Below are 15,000 nucleotides of genomic sequence, written 5' to 3' on the forward strand. Positions count from 1 at the left end.
GTGCGTGTGCGTGTGCGGGAGTGTGTATATGAATGTGCATGTATATGTGAGTCCGGGGAGGAGGATACGCAGCTCTCATTGTGATTCTAAATGTATCGTTTGGTCTCGTCTGAACAAATTAATAAGATCCGGAGGAGGTGAAACACACACACACACACACACACACACACACACACACACACACACACACACACACACACACACACACACACACACACACACACACACACACACACACACACACACACACACAGTTTGCCCAGCGGTATGTGACTGAGGTTGGTTAATTGCATGTCTGTCCATGTAAGACATAATGAGAGGTGTTGAGATAGAGACAAGGAGCATTAGGAAGAATGCTCTCTTCTCTTCTCTTCTCTTCTCTTCTCTTCTCTTCTCTTCTCTTCCTCTTCTCTTCTCTTCTCTTCTCTTCTCTTCTCTCTCTCTTCTCTTCTCTTCTCTTCAGGCTACCTGCAACCCTGAATGTATCTTGAAAGCATCACTGATAAACTACAACTCACTACCTTGGGTGGGCTATTCAGTTATATACTCACACACACACACACACACACACACACACACACACACACACACACACACACACACACACACACACACACACACACACACACACACACACACACACACACACACACACACACATACATGCTGGCTGCAACCCGATCTCACACAACTTAATATACATTGCACGGAGTGTCATTCCGTGCATAGACAGCAGGAAAACCCGAGCATAGCCGCCTCGCATCTCCTCCATTGACTAAACCATTTCAGAGGCGCACAGTCTCAAGCGAACTGGAGCCACGTGAGGGACCACTGAGTGAGCTAAACTAAAGCAAACGAACGTTGCGACGTTCGCTTGAGCCTATGCAGCGCCGTTTGAGTTATGTATACCGATAGGCACAGAATCGTAAATGTTGTTGTGGGGTCTGCTCTGCTTCCTGGTTGCAACCGGTTACGCCCACCGTGGGACTCGCCGTACATATGCACGGATTTTGGGGTTTTCTAGGCGACTATGCACAGAATGACGTGCACTGGGTCTGTGCAATGTATACTAAATTGTGTGAGATCAGACTGCACACACACACACACACACACACACACACATACACACACGCACGCACACACGCACACACACACACACACACACACACACACACACACACACACACACACACACACACACACACACACACACACACAACACACACACCACACACACACACACACACACACACACCCACACACAGAGAATCTTCTCTTCCATCTGTCTCTTTATTTTCTTCTCTTTTCAAACACAACCCACCATCTTTCTCCTTGCCTCTATTTCTTCTCTCTCTCTCTCCTGCCCCCTCTTTCATTTATCTCACTCTCTCTCTCTCTCCCTCCCTATCTCCCCCTATCTCTATCTCACTCCCTACCTCCCTCTCTCCAGACGTATCTCTCACCCTCCCTCTTAGTCTCCGGTCGAGCAGAGATCTCCCGCCTACCAATGCGTCCGGGGAAATCTAAATACAGTGTTGGCTAGAAAAGTGTCGAGAACAACGCTCTCACTCCCCAAAAGCAGTGGTGGAAAAAGTACTCAAATGTTTTACTTAAGTAACAGACTAGTGTCTGTTTGGTAAAGAGAGAGATAGAGCAAACGGCAGAGGAGAAAGGGAGAGAGAGTGAAATTACATTGAGTTTTATAACTTTAGGAACGATCTTTTTGACAACAGTCAACACTGTCTCACTCCCCAAAATATATATTGTGTACGGACATCCCAAAGAAGTCAAACGGTGACTGTACCTCTCCAGTCAAACGGTGCCTTCCCGCACTTCTGCACTCCAGGAATGCGGAAGTGCAGTTCTCAAACTGGATCCGCCCAAAAAACTGTTAAAACGACGAAGGTGTTCCGTTATTTTCGCAATTCTCGGCTCATGAGTCTTGGGATATCCTGTTGACTGAGTGGGTTACAACTTTAGCATGCTCCTCTTATTTGGAAAAAACAGCGTCTATGTCACTCTGTGATTGAAAATGCTTCAGTAGCAGAGCTTCTGTTACTGCGGTAAATTATTAGCCTGGCTCCAGCCCCTGAATCGCTATAGCCTCGCATTCAGGGTCTGGTGACTCTGTAGAAAGGCAGGGTTTTCTCGGTTGAAAATCTTAAACGGCCCCAATCTAGTATGAACCACTCGCCAAAGAGTCCCACTTTGGCCACGCCCCCATCTCAGAAACCGGCTGCAGTCAAGAGCGCTTTCAGACTGAATAATAGAGTGAAACGAAATGAAAAATTCAGGCTGAGTGTCAGGCTATAGTAAATTATAGAAAAACAGACTGTTGTGTTGTTGTTACACGTTATACGACTCTGATTCCGCAACGCTGGCATGCAATGTAAGTGCACACTGGGAGCTGGCTTTTCTGGGGGTTCCGGGTGGAAAAAAAAGCAAAGCCGCCATTAATGACGTTTTTCCCTGCTTTTATTGTGGAAATGTTGTACAAAAGTGGCTTTTCCCATTCCCCTCTCTCCCCCCCCCCCCTCCCTCTCTCTCTCTCTCTCCCCCTCTCTCCCTCTCCCGTTCTCTCCCTCATTTGCTTTGCATGCCTCACTTTTACAGCCACCAGGGGAACCTGCTATAGTCTCATGTTGCTGTGTGCACTCACACTCACACTCACACTCACACACACACACACACACACACACACACACACACACACACACACACACACACACACACACACACACACACACACACACACACACACACACACACACACACACACTCGGCTATTTTCCGGTGTTTGACATCGCCGCACAACTAAGTATAAAATGGGGGGAAAATCCATAAAACTAATCTCTAAATATATAATCCTAAACCTAACCCCAACCTGAATCTTTTTCTAATTATAAACGTATTTCTAAAGATGATTTCAACCATAATACAACCATTTTTTTCTTGCGAGGACCAGGTAAAATGGTCCTCACAACGTCTATTCCTCAAATTCTACTACACTTGTGGGGACGTTTGGTCCCACAAGTATAGTAATACAAACACACACACACACCCACACCCACACACCCACCCACCCACCCACCCACCCACACACACACACACACACACACACACACACACACACACACACACACACACACACACACACACACACACACACACACACACACACACACACACACACACACACACACACACACACGACGCACACGCACGAGCAGTGATTCCTAGTCTTCTAATGGCCCCATTTAGACAAATCTGTCGCATCAGCAAGTCGTGCTTGTGAATAAGGAGAGAATAATAAGGGTGGTGTGTGCAATGGGGGGGGGGGGGGGGGGCGACACTTGTTTTCAGGATCCTTCCATCCACATGACGTCCCCTGACACAAATATTGTTATATTACAATATAATGGGCCCACGGCCCCATCAGCCAATATGTCGCTAGTGAGTTTTGGTATCCGTATTGAATTCTCAGCCCGGTGTGGGCCGCGGGGGCCCGTCGGTTGGGCCGCGAGGGTATTCGCAACTGGGCCCCCAAATAATTGGTAAGCCACTATAAGATTTGAATGATAATACAACATTAATATTTTAACAATGTATAGAAAAAAACATCCTCCTTGACATGAAAAAGTTTGAGCACCACTGATACGCTGTAGAAATGTTCGTTTTTCAGAAACCCGTCAACAGGGGGTCGGGGACCCCTAGGGGGTCCTCAGAGCTACTATAGGGGGTTTACATTAACCACTTGAACACTAGAATTCCTTTTCTGAGGGGAACATTAGCCAAAAATAGCAGATCTACAAGGTCTCAACGCCTCGCGCTGCGAGGCGTTGAGAGCTTGTAGATCGGCTATTTTTGGCAAAGAGGTGTAGAGGGAAAAAAGAGCAGACTAAGTAAGAAAAGAACTTTAATCTGAAACATAATTTTATACAGTATAGAGTAGGGGGTCCCTGCTTCATCTCTCTCTTAGCTAGGGGATCCTTGGCCTGAAAACGTTGAAGACCACGGATTTAGAAGACATGTGTAGATGCGTTCCCAGATTGAATGGGTTAACACCGATAAATAGCAACTAAATTTATACCACCTTGGTCCTTGGTTCTCCATCGATCCAAGCCGGAAAACAATTAATTGATTGATCATCAAAATGAACCTGGAAATCCACGCACGTGTTGGTGTTGTTGGTGTTCATATTGATGTTGTTGGTGCATGCATGTGTTTATGTTCATGTGTGTGTGCGCTTGTGGGTACATGCTGTGTGTGTGTATTTGTATTTGTTTGTTTCTACATACGTGTGAATAATATATGTCTGTGCGGTGACCTTTACAGTTTGCCGATGTCGGTCTGGGCGATCGTTAACATTTTCATATCGTTCAATTGTGGCCACTCGACCCGTGTAGTCACCAGGGGGATTGGACCTTCATATCGACATAGGGAAAACCAATCGGGTGATCGTCCCGAATGTGTGTGTGTGTGCGTGCGCGCGTGCGTGTGCATTGGTTAACCATTCATCTCCAGTGTGTGCTGTCGTGTGGTCGTTATGCGGTGAAGGGAGGTCATTGTAATAGAAATACTGCTGAAGCTCCACTCTCATGTTTATGAGTCACGTGATGAAGGAACAGCAAACTGCTGAGCTATTACACACACACACACACACACACACACACACACACACACACACACACACACACACACACACACACACACACACACACACACACACACACACACACACACACACACACACACACACACACACACACGCACACACGTTTGTATTACTATACTTGTGAGGACATCAACGCTTTAGGAAAGTGATTTTATGAATGTAATTTAAAAATACATATATTTTGGCAGTTTTAACCGTAAGCCTAAAGCCGAAAAACAGCAGATCTACAAGCCCACAGCGCGTCGCGCTGCGACGCGTTGTGAGCTTGTAGATCGGCTGTTTTTCAGTGCATGACACTGGCGCGCAACTAAGTATAAATCATGTTGAACTCTAAATCCAATCCCTAAACCTAACCTCTAAGACACTTAAATGTCCTAATCCTGACCTGAATGTTTTTCTAATTGTAAACGTATCTCTAAAAAATGTTTTTTAACTATAAAACAACCATTTGTCTTGTGAGGACCAGGAAAACTGTCCTCACAATGTATATTTCTTCAAATTCTACAATGTATATTTCTTCAAATATTACAGACACACACACACACACACACACACACACACACACACACACACACACACACACACACACACACACACACACACACACACACACACACACACACACACACACACACACACACACACAATGTGCTCTCAAAACATGCACACACGTTAATAATGTCCTCTATCTTTCTATTTCTCTCTATCTATCTCTCTCTCTCTGTCTTTATGTCTGTCTCTTCCTGACAAAATAGACACAAGTACGTCAGTGCACTCTGCATACTCTGTCTGCTCTCTTTGTTGCTCTCGAACCATAAACACAATTTATCGCCCTCTCTCTCCCTCTCTCTCTCTCTCTCCCGCCCTCGCTCTGTCTCATTTGCTTTTTATCTCTCACATGCTGTACACACAAAAACACACCAGACTTCGCTATCCTCGCTTTTTTTCCCCCGCCCTCAAACCTCACTCACATCCATACAGGAGAGGTTCGCTTGGTATAACCTTTTGAACGTTGACTGCAGTACTTCAATGTTTTACATTCACTTGGTATAAAACCTTGGCGACAAGTAGCAGCAGTTCATTCAAATGTAATTGTATTAACCCATTTAGACCGGTAACGCATCCGTGTCATTTTAAGATTTCTTTGGTTATTCAAAAATAGCAGATCTACAAGCTCATAGCGCGGCGCCGAGTGCCGCACTATGAGCTTGTAGATCTGCTATTTTTGTGCAAATCTTTTGAATATATATATTTTTTTTAGCCAATTATGTTTTACTCAAATCTTTGCTTCTGGGGATTCTGCAAATGAGTCAGTGGTTCTCAAACTTTTTCATGTCAAGGACCCCCAAAATGATATGTATTTGGCCGCGGACCCCCATCTCAAAATATTTTCTAATAGGGATCCCCAGAAGCAAAGATTTGAGTCAAAAATGTTCCCTTTAAAAAATATATTCATTCAAATATTTGCACAAATGTTCAAGATTTTTCAAAAAGAGCAGATAATATATATCTGCTCTTTTTGAAAAATAATATAATATAATATACGAGCTTGTATATTATACAAGCTCGTAGCGTGGCACTTTAGCCAAAGTATAAAATAATGGTTAAAGTGGTCCCAGCTTTAATGGGTTAAAGTCAGTTGCTCTGTTTATATGACCAGTATTTCTATGCATGCACCAAGGTTATTTGGTGTAAACAGTGCAGGGATGCACACAATAATATGTAGTCCTTAAGGTGGTTGTATTCCATTAGACATCCTTCTCCTGTCACAACAGCTCACACATCTTGCTACTGTGTTTGCACATTGTTGTACTTCACCCAGCAGATATGAGAGGTCTTTGTCATTAGTCATGTTTTCAAACGCTCCTTGGGTGATTGTAATCCGTGGGAAGTGTGTCTCTGATGTCTGAAGTGGTTAGGAAGTGTAGCTCAGTTTCTACCTCGTTTCGTGTGCAGTGGGTGAACAGTCTTCTCTTCTCTTCTCTTCTCTTCTCTTCTCTTCTCTTCTCTTCTCTTCTCTTCTCTTCTCTTCTCTTCTCACTCACTCACTGTGAGTGAGTGAGTGAGTGACACACACACACACACACACACACACACACACACACACACACACACACACACACACACACACACACACACACACTTTTTGATCACTTAAACCCTACATACTTAATTGACCGGTGTCCCCCAGGAGTTTGTACTGGGCCCCCTCCTTTTTCCCTCTACAGTACACCAACTGTCTATGCCGTAAACAAGCTCACAATGTGCCGCAGTTTTGGCTGAATGTTTGCCTATCTTTACCACATGTTGGTAAGGTTCGCCCATTATGACATGCCCTAGGGTTCATGTGGTTAATTCTCAGCGTAAGTGTAGGGTAGTCTTATAGAATTTGTTCTCACATGACTAGTGACAGAATTCGGGCGTGTTTGAGAATAAGGTGAAGTTAAAAACATGGAAATAAGGCAGGTCTGCCGTCAAACGCCGGCTTATAGTCCTGTGAGTAAGGCGAAAGCCAAGCGAGTTCCCGCGCTGAGCGGTGCGAAGGTACCTGTCTGACCTAGATTTAAGATGGGACTGAGGCTGTGTCGTACCGTTAACACACAAACAAACCCAATCCCCCTCTTTCTCACTTATCTCACTGACACCGACTCAAACGCATGCATGTGCATGAACACGTATACTGTACACGCACTCTCAAGTCATACAGGCACAAACGTATGCACAGATACACTGCATTGCAAGAGGTGCACTCTCTCACACACACACGCGCACACACACACACACACACACACACACACACACACACACACACACACACACACACACACACACACACACACACACACACACACACACACACACACACACACACACACACACACACACACACTCTCAACATTCTCAACCCTCCTTCAATGTTTGTAGTAGTGTTTGGCAGCAGCAGAGCAGGAACTTCTGACTGTGTTACATATGGTTAAATGAAATGGCCTCCATGTCCTATTTGGCTATTAAAAATAGCAGATATACAAGCTCATAGTGCGGCTATGAGCTTGTAGATCTGCTATTCTTGAAAACATCGTGAAAATGTGTGCAAATCTTTGAATATATATTTAAAGCCAACATTTGTAACTCAAATCTTTGCTTCTGCTGGGGGTCCCTGGAACTAAATATTTTGAGTTGGAGGGGGGGGGGGGGGGGTCCGCGGACAAATACATATCACACATAAAAATCCCAGGAATCCAGCAAGAAGCAAAAAAGATATGAGTTGAAAATGTTTGCTTTAAAAAACATATAGTATTGTTTGGCCAGCTCTTCTATGGTTAGAATGGTCCCCGTCTGTGACCATTGTACTGCATGTAGAATGAACACGATGCTTCCATGGCCACGCAGCAAAATGTACAGTGTTCATTGAAGTGTAAAGAAATGACCTTAAATTGTACGATGAAATGAATTAGTCCAACTAACAGTTTGCACTCCTACAAGCCTGCAATAGAGGATCTAATGACTTGTGAAAGAACATGAAACAACCGGGAGTGTGTGATGTACAGCAGGCTGGCCTTACCTGTTGAGAGCTTTAAATAAACAAGTAGAAGGACTTGAGATAGAAGCATGAATAACTCTTTCAGCGTCTTACTGAGTTAGGAGGAGTTGTACTTTTACAATATGTCTGAGATTAAACAATGCTGTTTTGGTCACTTGGTTTACATGGAACTTGAAGTTGAAACTCAAACCAGAGTATAAAATAACACAGGCTTTGTACTTCTTTTTGATCATAATAGGGAGTCAGGTTGCCAATTATTTTAAAGAGCTCATCATCCCTTTTTGCTTTGAGGCTAAAGACTTCTGTCTTATCCTCGTTTAATTTGAGAAAGTTATTACTCAATTTATTAAATGGTTCATTAGGCTAGTGATTAGATGTTGGCTACGCAACCACTGTTTTGTTTGCTATCTCCGCAAGGCAGAAGGCCAGGGGAAGGAGATGATGTTTTCACACGTGCTTGCCTGCCTGTGTGCGTGCGTGCGTGACACGTTGTGAGCTTATAGATCTGCTATTTTCAAACATAGTACTTTTACTTTTGGTACTTTAAGTATATTTTGATGCCAATACTTTTGTACTTTTACTCAAGTAAATGATGAATTCCGGACTTTTACTTGTAACAGAGTATTCTACATTGCAGTATTGATTGTTTTACTTAAGTAAAACATTTGAGTCCTTTTTCCACCACTGGCATAGGGTAAAGTATAGGGTTTGTTGTTTCAAAAATAATCTTGAGTTTAGCCTCTGAGGGAGCTGGAAGCATTGCCAGATGATGGATAATCTGGTGCATTTTTTAAAATGTTGGTTGTTTTTTGGCATGGCCAGCTCTCAGATGCAGAGTGGGAGGACATGCTGGAGGCCTTCGATGAGAGGACTTACCTGAACGTGAAGCGGTGGAGGCCAGGAGATGACCCCTATGCCCTGTACGCCTTCAACCAGAGAGAGAGCGAGCGTATTCCCAGCAACAGAGCCCTGCGGGACACACGACACTACAGGTATGCTTCCAACAGCAATGCACTGTACCTGTAATACTGTATAGTTCGTCCATTGTAGATGGTGTATGTTTGTGTGTGTCTTCTGGAGAACTATGTCGCTCCACAGCAACTACAGCAACTAACGTAATGGCAGGACCGCCCCGTGCAACGCATGTTACGCTGCATTATGGTCATGTAGTAATTTCAGATAATTTCGCTCCGATTACAGCAGTGTTTATCAACCCTTTCACGCCGCCCCCCCCCCCCCCCCCCCCCCCCAAATACACGTACTTGATCTGGGACCCCCCCATTCTGTTTGACTCCGTTCCACAAGTAAATATTGTGAAAATAGCCGATCTACAAGCTCGCAACGCCTCACGTTGAGAGGCTTTGTAAGCTTGGAGATCGGCTATTTTCTACATGATTGCCTCTTTCTTACATTCTTTGCCAATGTGGCCCATGTTTTCATAGCATAGTTTATTGACTACTTCTGTTGCAGAAATGGCCATTTCCTTTACTTTCGGTTTTTAATTGTCTCCGCCAGGCCGAAAGGCATGGCGCAAGACTATGTTTCACCCCCTGTCCGTCCCTCTGTGATAGCTAATCTCTCACATCGTTGACTTGATCGCAGCAAAATAACAGCCCGATGTGGAGAGTCAGTGAGAGCTGGATAAACGACGTAAAATGTGTCAAAAGGAGTCTGTACGGCTGTCGATAAATGAACACATGACGTCGGTGGGAGAGGAGATATTGTGTCTTTTGGACAAACAGCAGCGTGGTGCTGATGTTTGTTGTGTGAAGCAGCTTAATGTCAGAGTGTTTGTGTTGGAGCGCCTCAGTGCGGCTGCAGAGTTCATGTGCAACCTCTTCCAGAGAGACACAGAGACACTAGAAACTCTGCTGGGGAAAAAAAAAAACACTGCTGGGCATTGACTTTCCTATGGACATTGATCTACACACTGCAGGTATATCTGCTACACACACAACATCAAACTACACACTGCACGTATGATGCAGCGTTTGCATTACAGCCAGCATGCCAGCGTAGTTCCCATATGCTTTCAAGGTGGGCTAAACCATATGGACCCCATGTCAGCAATGTCAGCGGCATCCACTTCAGTCCCAACTGCGATGCCCATGCAGGCTATAAGTAGCTTCTACCTGGCCCTTAGGTGGGCCCCAACTAGCCATGTTTATGTGGGACCAAGGCGGGTCCTAACTGGGTTTGCCCATGCAGGCTTTAACTGGGTTCTACCTGGGCCCTAGGTGTACCCTAACCAACCACAGTGCAGTCCCCATCGCTCCAATTGTTGTGACGTCAGGGCTCTCAATACTGCACATTGGTGGAGGAGGAGGGGCCGCAGGGCGACCGCACACATCGCTGAACCAATGGTAGCCCACGGATGTTTCCTCTGTGGATTTACAATCTGCCCCTCTATGCCACATATCATCCACACTACAGGGTCTTCACTGACCGAGCCACGGCCCCACTGACCCTCATGACGCTACGCCACTTAAACGTGCGGCAGCATGCGCTGGGTTGCCAGGTTTGCACAGCCTGCGCCAGAAACAAGCAACCACCTTCATGAAAAAAAAAAAAAACCCGAAATGGTCCGCAATGTTCCAGGGGTGTCCCCGCGCGTCCCAACACTCCACAGGGGGTCAGTGGACCATCAGGGGGTCCGCGGACCCCCTGTGGACCCCCTGAAACATAACAAATATTATTTCTTCAAATTTTTTCCTTCTTCAAAAAAACTTTTCCACACTTTCACTCCGCCGATTTGGGTCCCCCAATATACACACGGCCACGCTGGGCCCCGTGCGCGGCTGGGGTTGAGGGGGGCGTAGCCCCCCGAAACTCTAGTACTGTATATGTGCGGGGAGGGTGTGTGTGTGTGTGTGTGTGTGTGTGTGTGTGTGTGTGTGTGTGTGTGTGTGTGTGTGTGTGTGTGTGTGTGTGTGTGTGTGTGTGTGTGTGCGCGCGCGTGCACGTGTATTACCTCAATATTTCCTTTTATATCTCAGGATTGTCTGACAGGATCATTGACATCCTGCTGTATTTCATGGTTTCGAGCCAAAAACTACAGGAGATACACAAGAATGTGTTGCTTTTATGTGTCCGATGTGTGGACTGCGTGTGTGTGTGTGTGTGTGTGTGTGTGTGTGTGTGTGTGTGTGTGTGTGTGTGTGTGTGTGTGTGTGTGTGTGTGTGTGTGTGTGTGTGTGTGTGTGTGGAATGTGGATGCATGAGTGAGTGAGTGAGTGAGTGAGTCAGTGAGTGAGTGAGTGAGTGAGTGAGTGAGTGAGTGAGGCTGCTCTTTCTTGTATGCCTGCGTCTGATTGATTTTGTCCTCTCTTGTGCTCTCCTGTAACAGGAGGAGGTAGTGTTTCTATGCTCGTTTGTTTCCATGAGGGACTGTTCTCCCCTGCTGTGTGAACTTCAGGTGTTATGCGAGGTAGTGTTTCTATATGCTCATTTGTTTCCATGGGGGACTGTTCTCCCTTGCTGTGTGAGCTTCAGGTGTTATGCGAGGTAGTGTTTCTATATGCTCATTTGTTTCCATGGGGGACTGTTCTCCCTTGCTGTGTGAACTTCAGGTGTTATGCGAGGTAGTGTTTCTAAGCTGGTTCGTTTGAACTTTGATGGCCGTGGCCTAGCGGACAGAGAGTCACCAGAATAATTAGTCAGAAAGTCCCCGGTTCACCTCCCGCGGCCCCCCAAACTGAATTCCCGCCACTGGATTAATAATTAATCATATTAAATCCAAAACTTCAGGTGTTATGTGAGGTAGTGTTCCTGTGCTGGTTTGCTTCCAGAGACTCTTCTCCCTGCTGCGTTGAACTTCTGCGATAATGCAAGGTAGCGTTTCTATGCCGGTTTGTTTCCAGGGAGGCACTGTTTCTCCCTGCTGTGTTGAACTTCAGGTGTTATGCGAGGTAGTGTTTCTATGCTGGTTTGTTTCCAGGGACTATTCTCCCTTGCTGTGTGTGAATTTTGCCAGCCGTGGCCTATAGTGGGCAGAGAGGCTGTCTGGTAATCAGAAAGTCACCGGTTCGCTCAAACTGAATTCCCGTCACTGCATTAACCCATTGAGACCTGAAGCCGATTCTACATGTCGATTCTACAGGACCCCCAAAATTATATATATTTGGCCGCGGACCCCCATCAAAATAATTTGTTCCAGGGACCCCAGGAAGCAAAGATTTGAGTTAAAAATGTTCGCTTTAAAAATATATATATTCAAAGATTTGCACACATTTTCACAAATTTTCAAAAATAGCAGATCTACAAGCTCGTAGCGCGGCACTCGGTGCCGCGCTATGAGCTTGTATATCTGCTATTTTTGAATAGCCCAAAGTGTAAAATAATGCTTTTTAGCTCAAATCTAAAAATGACACAGTTCCAGGTCTTAATGGGTTAATAATGAATCATATTAAATCCAAAACTTCAGGTGTTATGTGAGGTAGTGTTCCTGTGCTGGTTTGCTTCCGGAGACTCTTCTCCCTGCTGTGTTGAACTTCTGCTGTAATGGGAGGTATAGCGTTTCTATGCCGGTTTGTTTCCAGGGAGGGACTGTTTCTCCCTGGTGTGTTGAACTTAACCCATTAATACCTGGAACTGTGTCATTTTTTGATTTGAGCTAAAAAGCATTATTTTACACTTTGGCTATTCAAAAATAGCAGATCTACAAGCTCATAGCGCGGCACCGAGTGCCGCCCTACGAGCTTGTAGATCTGCTATTTTTGAAAAATCGTGAAAATGTGTGCAAATCTTCTGAATATATATATATTTTTAAAGCGAACATTTTTAACTCAAATCTTTGCTTCTGGGGAGTCCCTGGAACAAAATATTTTGATGGGGGTCCGCGGCCAAATGCATATAATTTTGGGGGTCCTTGACATGAAAAACATTGAGCACCACTCATATAGAAACATAGGTTTTTCAGAATACTGTTGAGATTTAGGAGACATGTAGAATCGGCTTCAGGTCTCAATGGATTAAGGTGTTATGCGAGGTAGTGTTTATACTGATTCGTTTCCAGAGACTGTTCTCCCTTGCTGTGTTGAACTTCAGGTGTTATGCGAGGTAGTGTTTCTATGCTGGTTTGTTTCCAGGGACCGGCTCTCCCTGCTGGGTTGAACTTCAGGTGGGAGGAAGGGAGAAGGAGGTGAGACCCAGAGCCAGAGGAGGTGAGATGAGAGCTTCCTCTAGACAGCTCAGGGAAGACGGGGAGATGAGGAGAGGAGAATGGAGGTGAAGGTGAGGAGAGGGGATTAGGGGATAGACAGAGACAGAGAGAGAGAGAGAGAGAGAGAGAGAGAGGGGAAGGAGCGAGCAGATGAAAAGTGGATGAGAGGAGAGCGGGAGGAGGTGAAAGCGAGGAAAGAGGGGAGATGGAGGAGAAGGGCGAAGTGCCACAAGCTGTTGAGAGGAGAGATAATTGCCACATGCGGAGCCTGAGAGGCTGGGGAGACTGTGTGTGTGTGTGTGTGTGTGCGTGTGCGTGTGTGTGTGTGTGTGTGTGTGTGTGTGTGTGTGTGTGTGTGTGTGTGTGTGTGTGTGTGTGTGTGTGTGTGTGTGCGTGTGCATGTGTGCATGTGTGTGAGAGAGAGAGGGCACGAGAGAGCATGCATGCATTTGCATATCTTTGTTTATCCCCGTGTCTCTACTCTGTGCAAGGTTCGTGTGTATGTGCATGTTTGTGTGTGTGCATAGTTCTCTTTTGCATGTGCAACATGCGTGCGCCTGCCTGTTCCCTCGCTCTCATGTGTGTGTGTGTGTGTGTGTGTGTGTGTGCGCGCGCGTGTGCGTGTGTGTGTGTGCGTGTGTGTGTGTGTGTGTGTGTATGTGTGTGTGTGTGTGTGTGCGATCCACTCCTTTCCAGCGCTCTGCCATTATCTCTATAAGCAGAGGGAGCCTCCCTGTGTCTTTGCCAGTCTTATAATGCCAGATTTATACTTGGGCGCGTGCCGGTGTCGCGTCGCGAGCGTTGTAGATCGCCTATTTTTCTGTGCGAGACACCGGCGCGCAACCAAGTACAAATCACCCTTAAGCCCCACTGTAGTACTACAGCCTGGATAAGATAACACCACAGCAACAATACACTGCCACTCAGCACCGACACACAGCGTGTAATACCATTCAAGACAATGAGGGGATACAGCGACGAAGCTTCAGCAGGACAATGGACGACATAATAATAACAGCTTCTTCTGTACAAGATAATTATGCCTGGTTTATGCTTGGTTCGCTGCGCGGTGCAAGCTTGTAGTTTGGCTGTTTCCACGCTCGTATAAAATACGTATAAATGAGGCTTTAGCTGGAAAAGGAAACAGAAACTGATCTAATAATAATAAAGGATTATTGTGTCATGGACGTGGACAGAATGCAGACATTGGACATTCCAGGAAAGACAATGGATCCACATTGCTATGAAATTGTTTGGAAAAACCAAAACAGGATAATACACTAAAGATGCAGATAAATTGTGCTGGAATTGAGAAAATAAATGGATTATTACCATACAATGCAACTGGCTAATAAAAGATCATATGTATCTGACTGGCCCTATTTGAAGTATAATAATATAATGTGTTATACATAATCTCCCTTGGCCACCCTTTGGTTCATTTCAGTAAATATAGTTTCCCTTTCGGAGGGGACCCAAGTTCAAATCTCGGTGGATACACATACACACACACAGGATAATGGGTTTATGTCATAATAAAAGTTTCTTGGACCCACGTAAAACAATGCATTGTCACGTAGACCGTTAAAAAATATGGACAGTGTCGCGCCATTGGTTTCGACA

The 15,000-nt window shown here is 45.3% G+C and overlaps 1 protein-coding gene across 1 annotated transcript in view; it reads left to right on the top strand.

Annotated features, from left to right (window-relative positions):
• The window catches only part of galnt14 (UDP-N-acetyl-alpha-D-galactosamine:polypeptide N-acetylgalactosaminyltransferase 14 (GalNAc-T14)), a 166,739-nt gene that overhangs the window by 20,469 nt on the left and 131,270 nt on the right, over nt 1-15,000 (top strand). Inside the window, exon 2 of the mRNA XM_084083203.1 lies at nt 9,039-9,208. Within this exon, the coding sequence (XP_083939329.1) occupies nt 9,039-9,208 (170 nt within the window). The remainder of the gene's footprint in view (nt 1-9,038; nt 9,209-15,000) is intronic.

Source organism: Gymnoscopelus microlampas, assembly GCF_963454915.1.
Source record: "Gymnoscopelus microlampas genome assembly, chromosome: 16".
In the NCBI taxonomy this organism is placed as follows: domain Eukaryota; kingdom Metazoa; phylum Chordata; class Actinopteri; order Myctophiformes; family Myctophidae; genus Gymnoscopelus; species Gymnoscopelus microlampas.